The sequence below is a fragment of the Eubalaena glacialis genome, chromosome 4, assembly GCF_028564815.1.
Source record: "Eubalaena glacialis isolate mEubGla1 chromosome 4, mEubGla1.1.hap2.+ XY, whole genome shotgun sequence".
NCBI classification, from domain to species: domain Eukaryota; kingdom Metazoa; phylum Chordata; class Mammalia; order Artiodactyla; family Balaenidae; genus Eubalaena; species Eubalaena glacialis.
In genome coordinates, this window is record NC_083719.1 from 173317718 (window position 1) to 173333785 (window position 16068).

Consider the following 16068-nt stretch of genomic DNA (forward strand, 5'->3'; position numbering starts at 1 on the left):
GCCAAGTCCCAGCTGGAGGAAGGGACCTCGCCCTCGCCCACCCCATCCTCCCCCTGAATTCATACTGACTGGCAAAGGTGCCTTCTAGGTCCACAGAGAAACTCCAGTTGTGGGTCTAGACTCCTATAGGGGTTGTGGCACATGAGCATAAAGTGGACAAATGTTGAGCACGACCTGTAAGCAAGGCCCATTCCAAACACTGGGATACAGCAGTGCCCTCCCAAACCTCACAGTCTTCCAGAGACTAGAAACCCTGGGGTGGTGGTGCATCCCACCCCTCTGGAACCCCCTTCCCCTTACCCCACTGGGGGGGCTCAGAAGGTGGGTGCAGATGGGAAGTTAGAACATCACCTACAAACCCAGCCCTTGCACCCTCCTCCTGATAAAAGAATAGCCAGTGTGGATGGAGTCCAGAATAGGGTCCTGTGGGGGACAGCTGGCCCTACCAGTTCCCAGCTCCCAGAGGCCCCCATAGGGAGGCAGGCCGGGGACCTGTCCGTGGTGCTGAACTCTGGGGCGGCCACGCAGTGGCACTACCCGCTTGGTCTCCTTCTTGCCTTCTTAGGGCAGCATCTCGGGGTCCAGAGAGGGTGAGCGGTTTGCCTGGGACTGCACAGCAGGGCAGAGGCCAGCTTCTGGGACGATGCCCCTAACTACCGACCTGTAAACCTCAGCAACCTCTGCCTCCATCCCAGGCTGTCCTCATTTCTCCCCGTCGGAACCCTGAGCGGGGCGGGGTCCCCTGATGGCTGTCCAAGGCCTGAATGGGTATTAGAGGGTGGGGCAGGACTCTGGGCTGTGCCTACCCCAAGAGAGTTTTAGGAGGGGGCAAGTTCAGAGAATTCTCACGCACGTGCACACACACACATACTCTGTATGGTTAAGAGCTCAGACTATATCCACATGACTTGACTTCAAACCCTGCCTCTACTCCCTACATGCTGCATGATCCTAGACAGCTGCTTCATCACTCCGTGCCTCAGTTTTCCCACCTGTAAAATGGGGATCAACCAGCACATACTTCAGAGTGTTATTGTGAGAATGGAATGAGCTAAGACTTGTGAAGTCCAAGAAATGTTCACTTAAACAACAGCTTCTTATACACAAAGCCTTCTGTACACACTCAAATATGCAATGGTGGTCCAACAAGGTGACATACAAAGGTTCAGTTGCACTCCCCCCCACGCCCTCCCACACACACTCCATCCCCTCCAGTTGCACCTCACACACCCACACCCCTTCTCTTAAAATACCTCTTCCCCAGGGCCATGAGAGGTGAGCATTTACACAGCTGTCTGGGGCTTGTCCCCTCATTAATAATGCATGAGCCTCATACATATGCAAGTAGGGGCCTGTGGGGCTTTGTGGGAGGGGTGGCCCAGGAGGGGAGAGAGAGAGAGAGAGAGAGAGAGACAGAGTGTGAGTGTGTGTGTGTGTGTGTCTCCCCCTCCCTCACATCCACCTCCTGTCTCAGAAGGCACTGAGTGAGGGTGAGTTTGCCAGCAGGCATTTTTGTGTGTTCGTGCCTGTGTGTGCGTCCAGGCAAGGATATCCATGAGGTTGCACCCTGTGGTGTGTGAACATGTACAAGGGTCCACAGCAGCAATATGCACTGGGTGGGGCATAGGGGACCCAGTGTGGTCTCTGGATGTGTGGGTTCAAGTACCCCTCAGCAGGGGCTATGAGCACACGTGTGTATGTGTTACTGGCCTTGGAGTCAGAGCGTATTTGTGTGCATGGGCTCGAGCATGGAAACTCCTTGGAGAAGAAAGGAAACCGGGCTCAGTAAATCATCCCAGGTTGTCCCTTGGAGACCTGAACCCCTGTCAATGTCTCTCCCATTAGCTCCCCAACTCTGTGCACAGACTACATCTCACACTCACCCACTCAGGGTCCACACTGCCAATCACATGGAGAGGACCCTTGCTGCACACACGGGACACATACACAGCCACACACTCTAGGCTCAGAGCCTAGGAGACACACACACTCACAGATTCACAGTGACATTAACAAAGAGAGACAATATGGGCACTTACAAGCCAGGCAGCACGTCTTCTGCACAAAGACACACACCCACAGTCTCAGGCTCCCCACATAAACCCCTCGATGAGGCCACTCTGTCAGACACAGTTCCTCACACACACTCACTCACGTAGCTGCCAGCCCCCTGGCACAGACCAGGCTGGATAAATTGTGGCTTTGGTGACTGGTGGGCATACATCATTTTGCAACCTGGTGAAGTGGCCCCCAGCACAAGTTTCCTGACAAAGACACAACCTTGGTCACATTAGAGTCACAGAGGACCCCGGGTCCCCCCATAAGCACATGCCTTCTCCCAGTACGGGGTAGACACACACACACACACACACACACACACACGCAAAGTCCCTACCTCCTGGGGGACGCCTTCCGTTTGGAAATGTCCACAAGCCAATGAGGCTGCTGGGGTCTGGGGTCCCATGGTCTGCCCAGCCCTCCCTCCCGGCCCTTGCCCCACATCCCCCACTGGGGCCCAGCGCCAACCCTCTCCTCAGCCTGGCTGTCTCCCATTAATGCTGCTGAGAGGAACAAAGAGGAACAGGGATGGGGATTGCTCCTGCCCAGGCTGGGCCTGGGGTCCCAGCCCCCTCCTTCCCAGCACCTGTGCCCCCAAGCCAAGCCAGGACTTCCACATGCATCCATGTGGCCAGATGGAACGGAAGGGGTGAGGCAAGGATCTGTGTCTAGCTGTGAGGATGTGGCCAGATGTGGAAGTACTGGGGGTGGCTCCCCTCTAGAGACTGGGTGCTCTTTACGGGTCCTTGGGATCCATAACTGGGGGCTTTAAGAGGCTCTCAACTAGCATTCACCTCGGAGACACAATGTGCTCCCTGGGAGAAGGGACAGCACCCCAACTCCAAGTCCCAGGGAAAACAGGGACCACCTTGGGAAGGAGCCCCCCAGAGCCTCCTCCCTGAGTCAAGATGTGGTGACAAGACTTGAGCCAAAAAGACAGGGAGACTGCAGGGCACCCCATCCCTGTCGGGGTTCACTCTCAGTGCAGACCCCGTCCTTTGGGCTCAGGCTGGTCTGGGGGCCCCCTCCCCGCTGCAGTCCAGCCTGGAATCCTGCATTCATCTGCAAATTGGGAATCCCCACTTAAAATCTTGGGGTGTCTCAGCTCAGACACGGGGTGCCCTGTTCCAGAGTCCCCCACACAACGTGTGGGTGTCCCCCTCTTCTCTCTAAGCTCGGAGTGCCCCTTCCCTAGCCTTGGTTCCCAGTGCCTCCCCAATTCTAAGACCCACCCCCAGCCCGGCCCCTTCCCCATCGCGGGGTCGTCTCCGAATTCCCCAGACAACCTTGCCCCAAAATCCGAATCCCCTTGACATTCCCAAGCCCTCTCCCAGTGTGGGTTCCCTCCCCAACCCGGGGCTTCCCTCCCCTTCTAAACCCCCTCCCCATTCTGGAGGCTTCCCTCTGATCCCCCCTCCCCAATCTCGGGCTCTGTTTCTGTTTTCAAGGACCTCTCCCTCAACGCGGCCCCCTCCCCACGACGGACCCCCACCTGGCTCCTAGCTCGGACGCATCCCGGGGCGGTCAACCGGCACAAAGGACGCTCTGGCTGCGCTCAATCCGCGCCGGGTCCACCCATGAGCCCTGTGCTCCGCTCGCCCCAGTGCCGCCTCAGCGCTTATAAAGGGGCTGTGGGGCTGCTCTGCGCATGCGCCCCTGTCAGCCCGACGCCTCCAACTGCGCGAGGGAGGGTGCTCCCTCTGCCTAAAACCCCCTCCCTATTCCCACGACCACTCACCCCACCCCGGGGAAGACTGTTCCTGACTTCCTCCCATTCACTTCGCCCCAGGTGCCACGTTAAGGATCCCCAGACGCCCCCGCAGTGGGGCCTGCTCCATCTTACAGATGGGGAAACTGAGACCCCAGGGACACGAAGTCTCTCCCAAGGTCACGCAGAGGGGAAGGACTGAGCTGGGATTCCAACCCTGGTCTGCCTGCAGGTTCACACTTGAAGCAGTTTTGGCTACAGTTACTGTTTTACACCATGTATAGAGAGGAAGCTGAGGCTCAGAGAGGACAGAAATCTCCCTGGTTCACACAGCTGGTAAGAGACTTGCAGAGTCAGAGCCCAGGTGTGTCACACCCAGAGCTGTTTCTGCCAGCGCCAGCCAGAACTATCATTCATTCATTCATTCATTCCCTTATCTAGTCAACTTTTATGGAGCACCTGCTGTGGACCAGGTACTGTTGTTACAGAAATACCTTTGCTTTGAGCAGGCGGCATGTGCGTGTCTTTGCAGGGAGACCCCTGATCTTAAAAGGTCTACAATGGAATATTATTCAGCCATAAAAAGGAATGAAGTACTAATATATGTTACAACATAGATGAACTTTGAAAACGTTATGCTGAGTGAAAGAAGCCAGACACAAAAAGTCACAGTATGAGTCCATTTATATGAAGTGTTCAGAACAGACAAATACAGAGGCAGAGAGTAGATTAGTGATTACCAGGGGCTTGGGGGAGGGGGAACGGGGAGTGATTGCAAATGGGTACAGGGTTTCCTTTTAGGGTGATGGAAATGTTCTAGAACTAGATAGTGGTGATGGCTGCACAATAATGTGAGTATACTTAATGCCACTAATTGTACACTTTCAAATGGTAAATTTTATGTTCCGTGTATCTTACCACAATGAAAAATGGAAATGAAGGAGAACAAAATCTTAAAGAAATCAGCCCTCTACCCAGCTGGCCTTCCTTCCCAGGGTCTTAGTTTCTCAGCACTGAGAATGGGCTGTGCTGGTCGGAGGGTCTGTGCACTCCACCAGTGTCCTGCATCTGTGTGTGTGTGTGTGTGTGTGTGTGTGTGTGTGTGTGTGTGCATCTCTGAGGGTGGATTTCAGTCTGGTGGGGGGACAGACAAACAGGGAACTAGGTGATTTCGGCAAGATTACCAAAAAGGGGGTGAGAATGAGTGAAGGATGAAGACCCCAGGGGCGCAATGTTGCCCTAGAAGGTCTGTAAGTGTCATACTGCTGTTCGGGGGGTGGGCTAGTGGTGGCCCCAGGGGCCAAAGTGACACAATGGGGAACTATGCTCACTGTTCAACTTCTCATCACAGAGGAGGGATGGAGGTCGGGGATCACACTGATATAAGTGTCTGCAGGTGACAGGCGGTGGGGACAGGGGTCTGGGTGACATGTGTGGGAGTTGCAGCTTGGCCTCACAAGTCCAGAGTTCAAAACCCCTCTCTGGGGAGTTCCCTGGCAGTCTAGTGATTAGGATTTGGCACTTTCACTGCTGTGGCCAGGGTTCAGTCCCTGGTTGGGGAACTGAGATCCTGCAAGCCGTGCGGCATGGCAAAAACAAACAAACAAAAAACCCCAAAAAACCAAAACCCTCTCTGCAACTCCTAACAGTGGTGTAACTCTGGGCCAGCCATTTCGTCTTTCTGTGCCTCAGTCTCCCTGTCGAAAACAAGGATAATTAAGAGTAACCACCTTACAGGGTTGCTGGGAGAATGAAATGGGAAGTAAACACACAAGCTGGGGGCTGCTATCGTGCTGCTGCCCATTTTCCAGCTGGGAAAACTGAGGCTGGGGAGACAGGACATGCACTTGAGGTTGCAGAGTATGGGTAGGGGCCAAGTGGGAGCCCAGGTCTGTGGCTTCAGAACCAAGTTGATCCCCATCCTGACTCCCCTCACCCTTTCACTCCCCCACCCCCTGGCTCCCCTGGCTGGTGCCAGGGCTGAGCTTAGAGGGGCTGGCCTGGGGCCCGGGAGCAGGCTGTTGCTGGGGGCTTGAATGAGGCAACCTTGCCTGGGAATCTGCCGGGCTCAAAGAGCTATTTATAGGCCTGCACTGGGAATGGGCCAACCACCCCCCTCCTCCAGCCCTGAGTGCTCTCTCTGTCTCCTCTACACTGGGGCCTGGGCCAGGGGCTGCTGCGAGTGGGGGGAGGGCGCAGGGGAGGGGGCTTGTGAGCCAGAACAGGAGCAAGAAGGCAAGACCCTCCAGGACATCTGGGCATCAGGGGTGGACAGTGTCCCCCAAAGTGCTTTTAACACACCCAAGGTGACATACTGACAGGGCACATGCAACCATATTCACTCCTGTCACATACAATGTTACCGATAACCACTGATACAAAGTCATATGCCAGAGACACAATGACAGCACAGGCAGCTCATATACAACCATACCCAGCCAGGCCACATATAAGTCACACTGGCCATACACAAGTCATGTCTGCTGCACAACCAAACTCACAGCTGTGAGCCCAGCTGCACCTAGTCCCTTCACACTCAAACACACCCATTGCTGTGCACACCCACTGAAACTTAGCCTTCCTGGCAGCCACAAACAGCCCACATTTGCCCCATGTTGTTTACACCCTACTATGTTTACAGCCATGGCATTACCTACAGACAGCCAGCACCCAACCATGATCACTTGACCCCAAGTCACCAACATGGAAACAGTCCCCCTGGGGCCATGCTCACAGCACAGCCACTCATGCTCAATACTCAGTACGGCCAGTCGGCCAGTCGTGGCCCTGTTCTCACGTGAACTCAGCTCAATCCCTTCATGCTTGGCTGACCCCTCTCATGCCTATTGTCATCTCCACTTCCCCAGGCTTCCAGGCTCCCAGGCTTGCCCCCTGCCAGGACCAACAAGTCCAGTTGGAAACAAGTGAGCATCCGTTTACTCTGAGCTGGGCCCTGTGGTACTCATGCAGGCCCCGGTGGATAAATCAGACCCGGACCTGCCCCATAGAGGGGCTGCCAGCCCAGGCGACTCCATCACCTCCACCCCCACAGACCCTCCAGGCTGGGGTCTTGGGGCAACCATTACACTTATTCCCCAGGGGGAACTGAGGCCTGAAGCAATCTGAGGGCTTTTCCCTGCCCTACTCCGGGATGACAAACTCATGGGAAGTGGGACCTGTTTTCTGCCATGAGTGTGGCTGCCTCCCCAGAGAGAGTCCCTGCTGACCCATACTTGCTGTGTGACTTCAGCAAATCCCTGACCCTCTCTGAGCCTCCAAGTCCTCTCCTGAAAAATGCAGAACTCAGCTCAGTGGAGGGAACTCCAGAGTCAGGCTGGGGTTTGTATCCCGGTTCCCCTCGGTGACCTTAGCCAAATGACTTCTTTGCTTCAGTTTCCCTCAGCCAACCAGAGTTACAGCTCCTGGCTCTTCTAGACCTCCCCTGCCCCATCCCCTGGGGTGAGGGAGGAGGGAGTGCCTAGTCTCTTCTCACTAAGGCAAATGAATGGACCACTTTTTGCTGCCCTGCTGGGAGCTTAGAGTTGCTAATTCCCTGGAGAAACAGGAGGCTCTTTCATGACCAGGCACCGGTGGGGTGAGGAGGCGGGAAGAGGGTACGAAGCTGGCTTTATCCCAGTGGGCAAGGTGGCTCCATGCCAAGACCAGGAGTGGCAAGGGGGGCCCTGGGGCCATGCATATCCTTCCTGGGGAACCTTGGCTGCCAAGTGGCTGAGTGGCCGTATCCTCAGCTGTAAAATGGGAGTGACAGAGACCAGCACAGCAGATTTAATGATCCTGTGGATGGAGACAAACGTGGCTTCAAGTTAAACACAGGGTAGGCGCTCAACAAATGTCAGCCACCGTTGTTATGTGTCAGCCTGAAGAGCCCATTGAATGCTCCAGCAGTCCTATAGATTTCCCTCCATTTCACAGATGAGGAAACTGAGGCTCAGAGAGGTCAACATATTTGTCCAAGATCACACAGCCAATGAGTGAGTGGCCCAAGCAGGATTTGAACAGGATCTGGGCCCTCCAGGGTCCATGCTCTTCCTAAATTCCTCTAGGGGTAGGGAGGTGTTTTTTGACACCCCAGCCCCAGCCCTGAGACCAGCAGAGCCAGGTCTGGATGGCACCAGGCCATGACTGAATGCAGGAAGTCCTGGCAGGCAGGGGCTGATGGGGCGGCCCTTCCGCTGGTGTCCCAGTTTCCCAGCCAGCCTCCACTCCTGGTGTGGACTTGGGCAGACACTAGTAGGATGCCAGGAGGACCATTCCCCTAGCCCTTGAAGAAAGGGACTGGATCCCAGACCATTCAGTTAAAGCCAGGAACTGCAGCCTCCTGCCAATGGCTGCTCTGTCTCAGAACCCTCCATTCATGCAGATTGGACGGGTGTACTGCCCTTTCTCAAACACCTTCTGTGACTGCTTTAGGCCCAGCAGGATCTGGCTCCACATATTTTATTCAAATTCATGGTCTTTCATCCAACTAGGCCTTTGCTTATGCTGTTCACCGTGTCTGCCCCCCCTGCCCCCCTATTTTTCTCACCCTGGTGAATTCCTGCCCACCCATTAAAGTGCAGGACAATATCCCCTCTCCCAGGAAGCCCTCCCTCCAGGTAGACCCCCTGCTTCCCTAGCCCTATCTCTCCCCCTGGCTCAGCCCTGGCCCCATGGGGCTGGGAGTGTATGTGTCTAGTTCTGTCTTCCCCACATTGGGAGATCTTCAGATATGGGGCTGGAACTGAGGCCTCTCACAGTCCTCAGAATCACTCAGCACAGGGCTGGGCAGTAGGGAGTGGCAGTTGTTTAGTGAATCAGAGAACCAAACCTTTAGCAGTGTATCTGAGGCTTTGTATAATCCGGTTTGGCAAACTCCTCTTCATTCTTCAAAACCCACCTCACATTAACCCTCCTCCAAGAAGCCTGTCCCAGGCAGCATTTACTGAGAAGACAGATTTGGAAACCGGGCCTCCTGTGTCCCAGTGGGGACACGCGAGGCTGATAAAGACTCCCAGTACAGTACTTGCACCATCGTAGCCTCTTCCTCAACTCTTCCTTTGGCCTCTGGGAGGCAGTGAAATGCAGAGGTTCCCAGGCGGCAACTGCAATCAGGGAATGAATTCGGCCGACTTCATTCTGCCGGTAGGAAGACATCATTATAAGAAGGCTCTCGGACACCAGAACTAGGGCTCTATACCCGCAGGCACCAAAGGACAGCTCCCCACACACAGTAGGCACACGATTGCTTTAGATGCCGGCCTTTTTCCTCCAGCTCCGAGAGATAGGCAATCACTGGACGAGGACCTTTTAAGAGGCAGGCGCGGAGGGGGCGGGGCTCAAACTAAACCCCGCCCCGGGAGCGGGGGCTGGGCGGGCCTGAGTCACTGCGCCTGCGCGGCGTTCACGAGGTTCCGGGTACTGATGTTGGTTTCCCAAGCTGTTTGCAGAGAAACTGAGGCACCGAGAGGGAGCGACTGCTCCTGAAACCCACAGGAAACCCGTTTCCCTTCCTTGGACCCACTGTGAAAGGCTTGGCCTCGGGTCATCGGCAGTGTCCCCGAAACTCCAAATTTTTCTGGCAGGGGTGTGGTCAAGGCGACATTTAGGACTGGAATGACGGAGCAGTGACTGTTCTTCTGCCGTGCTACAGGTGAGGACGTGAAGACTCTGAGACTCTGAGCGTGAACAAGGTCGCGCTTTGGCGGCCGGGATTTGAACCCGGACTGAGCCCAGCTCTGAGTCCTGCGAGGCCTTGTGGAACCGAGATGACCCACTCTTTGGTTTGTCCAGAGACAGTGAGCAGGTGAGAGCCCCGGGCGGGGGTGGGGCGTGAATGGCGGCGGGCAGTAGCGGACGGGGCCGTTGGCCTGGGATAGTCCCTCCCTAGTGGACGGAAATGGGGGAACCGGTGGCGAGGGAGGGGTGGGCCCGGTTGTGGGCGGGCCCTCGCCGCAGGGCTCAGCACGTCTGCACGCGCCGATTCTGGTTGCCTCTAGGGTGAGTTCGGTGCTGAATCGTAACACTCGGCAGTTTGGAAAGAAGCACCTGTTCGACCAGGACGAGGAGACCTGCTGGAACTCGGACCAGGTGAGGCACCCTCTCCCTGGATCCCCCACCCCTAGTGTGAATCAGAATCAGGGGTCTAGGGCGCCCTGAGAATTTGGGTGCACCCTAGCTGGGCAGTTAGGTTGGCCAGGGAGGGAACCCGTGCTCACTGTGCTCCCCACCCACCATGGACTCTGTGAATCAGAGAGGCACAGCAGGGCTCTGAGTCTGGAGTGACCATGGACCTCTATTTCTCTGCTTCCAGGGCCCCTCCCAGTGGGTAATACTGGAGTTTCCCCAGCGCATCTGTGTCTCCCAGCTGCAGATCCAGTTCCAGGGGGGCTTTTCCAGTCGCCAGGGCCGCCTAGAAGGTACTGAAAGGCCCTGGAAGATGGGGGATTAGAGGGCGTACGCTGGCCTCACTGCTCCTTTCTCTGCTGCAGGTTCTCAGGGGAGTGAGGCTCTTAGCAAGATTGTGGACTTTTATCCTGAGGACAACAACTCGCTTCAGATATCCTGCCCCAGCCTCTGGGTGGGGTGGTCTGTGCATCTGAAAGCTGTGGGCCCTGGTGTGTGACCTCGAGCAACTGGCCTCTGGGTCTCCACTGCTTCACCTGTAAAATGGGCTGATGATAATCTGTTCTGTGTGAGAGTTTCAGAGGGACCCACAGTGTGCTGGGTCACCCAGCACATTTGTAATACCTGAGCTGGGGCTGGTGGGTGGGAAAAGATAAGGCATCTGTTTCCCTTGACTGCCCTGCTTACACTTTCCCTGTGCCATCTGCTGAGGTGGACCGGCTGAAAGTGACATTTGAGGACGCCACTGATTTCTTTGGCCGAGTGGTCATCTACCACCTGCGGGTGCTAGGGGAGAAGAAGGTGTGAGGCCACTGGGTGGCTGCCTCCTCCAGGAAGTCCTCCGGGAAGCACAGTGAAGTCCTTCAAGTTCTGCACAGAAGGTTTATTGGTTCCCCTTGGAAAGGCCCCCCCCCCCCCACCGTCTGTCCAGGAGCTGCCTTTGAAGCCAGTTCTGGGTTCCCCCAGCTCTGGGTCGACCATTTTGTTCCCTGAGTGTCTGAGTCCCTGGCAGACGGCGTTCACTCAGGGGTGGCGGGCACCAGGTTGCTCTGGAAGAGTTTAAGGATGTGGTTCTCGATCACCTGTTGCACTGGAAACAGAACAGGGAAAAGGTGGGCCATGAACTGAACAGCGGCTGCAGAGGCACAGGCCAACCTGTACCTTCCCCTCAGGGTAAGAACAGGGGTCTCAGCCCTGGGACCTGGATGGAGGACCCATTTCATACACAGGGAAATCCAAGCCCTTGCCAGAGCACAGCTGGGAAGACAGAGGCCCCCCTCATAGGAACCTCTATTTCCCCTAAGTTTGTAAAAATGCATTTTTGGAGGCTTTTCAGAATTATAAAAATATTCCTTACCAAACAAAATTGTCAAGTTGGAACTTTTATGAAAAGATGAGAGGGACTGTGAGGAATTACTTGTCTCAAATGGAATAAAACTCCTTCAAGGAAGGAGTGGGATATTTCCCACACACCCCCACATGACCCCAGGGGGTCAGTTCTGTTACGATCCCCCCATTTTCTGAAGTGGGGAGTCAAACTGGGGTCTGCCTACAGCCCCTACTCACACCCACCTCTTGCTGTGGAGGGGGCTGGGCTCCATGGCCATGTGAACTGTGGCCTTCCTGGTATCCTTACCCTGCCAGGGCCTCCTTTGGGCCTCTCAGTGCCTACATGTCCCCCCATTATGGCCCCTGTCACTAGCCCCATGTGCCTCGGGCTGACCTTTCCTATATCCCAGGGCCACGGCGAGGTCCATTGGGGTGTAGCCAGAGTCTGCCTCAGTGGTGAGATCAGCTCCTCGGGCTGCAAAGCAGAGCAGACACTGCAGAGAGGGCTGGGCCTGGGGACCGGGAGCCTGGGTGGGGCACGGAGACTTGGGAGGTCCAGTGACTATCCACTATGCAGCCACAGGTCTGCTGGTTGCTGTGTGGTCTTGGACAAGAGCCTGACCTCTCTGATGAATGTGGCCAATAGAATCTCCACCTCCAGGGTCTCTGAGGCACGCAGGGTGTGGGTTCTCAACCCAGTCGGCCAGACCCCTGTGCTATTCCTGCCACCTCCTGTCCCCACATCAATCCTCTGGGCAAAGCAGGCAGCAACCACCCGTCCCAAGAGCTGTTCAAGCAGAGCTCAGACCCTTCCCTGGCCCTCAGGATTCCTGCAGAGCCAGGTGGGGCTCTAGGGCCCCTCAGGCTAGCCTCTACTCCTACTCACCCAGCAAGGCCTCCACGCACTTCACATGGTTCCCACGCACGGCGTACAGAAGTGGTGTCCCTCCATTCTGTCAGGGACAGGGGTAGGGGGCAAGCAACACTATCTTTTCGAGATTCTCACGACACCCCACACCCACCAATTTAATATGGTTCCTCCTTCTGCTTGTCACTTAGCCCATCTAGCTTCTCCTTTGGGTCTCAGCTTAGATGCCCCTTCTTCCAGGAAGCCCATCCTGACTTCCCTTGGCTCTACAGGCAGCCTCTGGGCTCTTGCAGCTAGCTGTCTGTGTATCTGCCAACATAGTGTTATTCACTATACCTGAGCTGTTTATGTGTCGGCTAACCCCGCCCCCCCAAAAAAACTGGGAGCTCTGTTAGGCTTGGGGATGGGTCTGTCTTGCGTTCTTAGCACCCAGAGCCAGCCTGGTACCCTGTGAGGTGCCCAGGGCCAGTGGGTGGCGCCTTACCCAGTCATAGATGTTGATGTCCACGTCACGCTCCAGCAGCAGCCCCACAATGTCTGTGTAGCCACCTGTGCTGGCCAGTGACAGGGCGCTCTCCCGCTCCTTAGCCAGGATGTGGGGGTCGGCACCCTGGGGGGAACAGAGGGGGACAGTGACAGAAGGGGGGGCAAAAGGAGGGGTGGGTGCATCCCCTGCAATCTTGGGGTCCCCATGTTAGCTCCATCTTACAGACACAGCACCAGCAGACTCAGCTGAGACCCTGGCCCGCCCTTGAATCCCCACGAAGCCCCCAGCCGGGCTGGGACGCACCCACTCAAGCAAGAAGCGGACGGTCTCGATCTCTCCAAAGGCGGAGGCCCAGATGAGGGGGGTGAAGCCTCGCTCGTCCGGCTTGTTGATGAGGTTGTCTCCTGGCAGGAGGGGGTGGTACCACTGGGATGCACCCCTGCCCACTCTCCCCAGTGCTGCGGAATTGGGGGCGGGGCAGGCAGCTGGGGTCAGATGTGGGGCGGGGAAGCACACATGTGGATGCACACACGGACATGCTCAGACACACGTATAGACATAGGTACACATGTGGAGACTCAGGTCATGTCAGCAGCCACATGCACACACCAGCATGTGAGGTCACACAGGCACGGACACACCGGCACACAAGCGTGGGCACACACCTTTCCTCAGATGCTCCTTCAGCTGGCTCAGCTCCCCCTGGGCCGCGAGCTGGTGGATGGACAGGGCTGGGGGGCAGAGAGAGGTAGAGTCCTCACCTGTCCCATCTGAGCTCCATGCCCCAGTTTATTCCTTGTCCAAAGTTGCTGCTCTTAGCCCCTGCCAGCCCGCTACTTCTCTCCCCCTTGGGGACCGGGGTCCCACTCACAGTCCAAGGTGGCCGGTAGGGCTGATACCTCATTCCCCCGCTGCCGGTTGGTGAGGGTCGTGGAGTGCTTTAGGGAGCTGCCTGCTGGGAGAAAGAGAAAGGGCCTCAGTTTCCCCTCATTCCCCAGTATGTCTTGGGCTTCAGACCAGACCCTGGGGGCTTGGAACTACCAGAGACAGTGCCTGGCTCCACTATTCACTCACTCCATCCTCCCAGATACCCAGGGTGTGGATTTCTCCTCCGCAACTGGCAAGGTTCTGCACAAATGAGACAGTCCCTGCCCTCAAGGGGCCCATGGACAAATTGGGGAGTCAGACAGAAATGGAGAAATAGCATGAGAGCTTAAGTTGAAATACGTGTTCAGGAGAAATGAAAAGTAGGTGGGAGGGGGTGGAAAGAACGGAGGGCAGAGGGTGAGTCCCTTTTAAAGCAAATGGTCAGGGAGGGTCACTCCAAGGAGGTAACACCAACTGAGAGCTTGGCCAGTTGAAGAAACCTGGGGAGAAGTGTGGGAAGAGCATTTCACACAGGGAATGGTAGGGACAAAGGCCCCAGGGTGACTGAGTTAGACATGTTCAAGGATTCCAGTCAAAAAAAACCCTTGGGTCCTTGATAAGTCAAACAGAATTATCATCTGACCCAGCAATTCCACTCCTAGGTATCTGCCCCAAAGAGTTGAAATCATGTGTTCAGACAAAAACTTGTACACGCATGTTCACAACAGCACTATTCAGTCACTAAAAGGGGAACAACCCAAATGTCCATCAATGCATAAATGAATAAACTAAATGTGGTCCAGCCATACTGTGGAATATCATTCAGCTATAAAAGAGATGAAGCACTGACACACCATACAATGTGGATGAACCTTGAAAACATCTTGCTGAGTGAAAGGAGCCAGAACGGGAAGGGCCACATGTTGCATGAACCCATTTATGTGAAATGTCCGGAACAGGCAAATCCATAGAAACAGAAAGCAGATTTTTGCTTCCCAAGGGCTGGAGGAGGGGAATGGGGAGTGACTGCTAATGGGTCTGGGGTTTCCTTTGGGGGTGATGGAAATGTTCTAGAACTACATAGAGGTGGAAGTTATACACCATTGTGAATGTACTTAACTGCCACTGAATTGTAAGCAATTCTGGTTAAAATGGTAACTTTTATGTTACGTGAATTTTACCACAATTTAAAAAAATAATAATAAGCAATCCCTCACAGGGTGGAGATGGAAGACACATTCAAGGACACAAAGACAGAAGTCCCATCTTGGGCCTGACATTCCACCATTCTTGCATCCCAGAAGCAGGAGTCCAGGGTAAGTATCCTACCTTGAGGTGAGGAGGTACCAGCATCTGGTTCAGGATTCCCAGGCTCCGGGGTGCAAGGGAAGAGACTGAGGACCACAGTGTCTGAGCCGTCAGGGGCCTCACCCCTGGGGTCTTCGGGGTCCCCAAATTCTGGGGTAGAAGGCTGCTGGGTCAGGCTGAGATCCTCTGCAGGCTGGGTGGGCTCCATGGGGAAGCTGGTGGAAAGGCCAAACAGGGAGAGATGGCAATAATTATTGACAACTCATTAAATAGGCACTGACTGCATACCCGGCCTCACACAGTGAGGGTGGGTAAACTAAGACTCAGCCAGGAAATTAAGACCAGAGTCCAACTGCTCCTCAGGCCCACTCCTCCCCAACACCAGAGCACATACAATATGCATTGCTTAAAAGCCCTGGCTCTGGGGTCAGCCATCTGGGTTTGAATCCCTCCACTTATAGGCTGTGAAAACTTGGGCACATTACTTAATTTCTCTAAGCCTCAGTGTCTTCATTAATAAAATGGGGGAAAGGAGGACTAAAAAAAATCATGTCTGTAAATATCTAAGCAGGAGGCCTGATACACGGGCAGATCTTAAACGTCCGCTGTGTTTTTTTTTTCCTGGGGTGGGGGGGGAATCCCTAGAATGAGTTAGGGCTCAACAAAGATGTGATTGGTTGCATCCCACCCGCCTCTCCCAAGTCAATCCAGGAGGTCCACTCACCTCCAACGAGCCTCCTCTGTCACTCCACGCCGCAAGCCCGGATCCCCCCAAACTTGGGGGCCCAACTCACAAACTTTTCTCTTCCAATTGATGTAATGGGTAGCAAAATGGAGCCTGGACCCTCTGCACCCTGGCTTCTTCTGCCGGGACAGAGAGCAACTTGATACGCGACCGCTACCCACACCGCAGAGTGCCTCCACTGCGCCTGCGCGCCCCCGCCCCCCGAAAGTGCGGAAGGGCTGGAGCTGTAGGAGCTGTTTCTGGCCCTTTAAGGCTTGGGGGAGGGGCGTGGCTTCCTCTGGGGCAAGAGCTATGCAATTGCGCCTGCGCTTTCTCGTACCCGCCGCTCGTGAGGGAGCCTAGTAGGAACGGGAGGTATGGGCGGGGCCTCAGAGGGCTCTCAAGCGTTCACTGACCTTGTCCTCCCTCACCCTCAACACCACCCACAGGTTTTCCCAGACGGAGCCAATCGGCTCCACCTTCGGACAGACGGCGTCCCCGTCCATAACAATGTCTCCTGTGCGGTCCTGGGGGCTCAGGAGTATGTGTAGGGATTTGGTGGCAGCAGAGGGGTACAAGAAGGGAGTTTATACGGC

General features: G+C 55.4%; 2 protein-coding genes across 7 annotated transcripts; one reads left to right on the forward strand and one right to left on the reverse strand.

Moving 5' to 3' along the window:
• Positions 1–9137: 9137 nt before the first annotated feature.
• On the forward strand, positions 9138–12951 carry NR2C2AP (nuclear receptor 2C2 associated protein). Of its 2 annotated transcripts, XR_009700865.1 has the most exons (6): positions 9138–9569; positions 9763–9853; positions 10077–10182; positions 10255–10322; positions 10577–10770; positions 12798–12951. XR_009700865.1 is itself a non-coding variant. In XM_061190187.1 (5 exons), the coding sequence occupies exons 1-5, from the start codon at positions 9532–9534 to the stop codon at positions 10694–10696; spliced, it is 423 nt and encodes a 140-aa protein (XP_061046170.1). In that variant the 5' UTR covers positions 9138–9531; the 3' UTR covers positions 10697–11261. The 2 variants fall into 2 exon arrangements, 1 of the variants encoding a protein (XP_061046170.1); XM_061190187.1 differs by lacking the exon at positions 12798–12951 and having other exon boundaries at positions 10577–11261.
• On the reverse strand, positions 10764–15726 carry RFXANK (regulatory factor X associated ankyrin containing protein). Of its 5 annotated transcripts, none has more exons than XM_061190183.1 (9): positions 15473–15723; positions 14770–14963; positions 13445–13525; positions 13239–13304; positions 12877–13031; positions 12571–12696; positions 12105–12171; positions 11613–11693; positions 10764–10979 (listed from the first exon to the last, which is right to left on the reverse strand). In XM_061190183.1, exons 2-9 carry the CDS (start codon positions 14954–14956, stop codon positions 10909–10911), a joined length of 834 nt encoding a protein of 277 aa, XP_061046166.1. In that variant the 5' UTR covers positions 14957–14963; positions 15473–15723; the 3' UTR covers positions 10764–10908. The 5 variants fall into 5 exon arrangements, with proteins under 5 accessions (XP_061046166.1, XP_061046165.1, XP_061046168.1 ...); XM_061190182.1 differs by having other exon boundaries at positions 13445–13528; XM_061190185.1 differs by having other exon boundaries at positions 12877–12977; positions 15473–15722.
• Positions 15727–16068: the final 342 nt, after the last annotated feature.

What these genes read in the sequence shown, in the direction of transcription:
- RFXANK (XM_061190182.1), bottom strand. Translation starts at nt 14,956, where the DNA reads ATGGAGCCCACCCAGCCTGCAGAGGATCTCAGCCTGACCCAGCAGCCT. An exon ending in TCCGCTTCTTGCTTGAGTGG is followed by an intron (nt 12,697 to 12,876) that starts GTGCGTCCCAGC and finishes TGTTCCCCCCAG; the next exon opens with GGTGCCGACCCCCACATCCT. An exon ending in ACATCAACATCTATGACTGG is followed by an intron (nt 12,172 to 12,570) that starts GTAAGGCGCCAC and finishes TGTCCCTGACAG; the next exon opens with AATGGAGGGACACCACTTCT.
- NR2C2AP (XM_061190187.1), top strand. Translation starts at nt 9,532, where the DNA reads ATGACCCACTCTTTGGTTTGTCCAGAGACAGTGAGCAG. An exon ending in TGTCCAGAGACAGTGAGCAG is followed by an intron (nt 9,570 to 9,762) that starts GTGAGAGCCCCG and finishes GGTTGCCTCTAG; the next exon opens with GGTGAGTTCGGTGCTGAATC. An exon ending in TCGCCAGGGCCGCCTAGAAG is followed by an intron (nt 10,183 to 10,254) that starts GTACTGAAAGGC and finishes TCTCTGCTGCAG; the next exon opens with GTTCTCAGGGGAGTGAGGCT.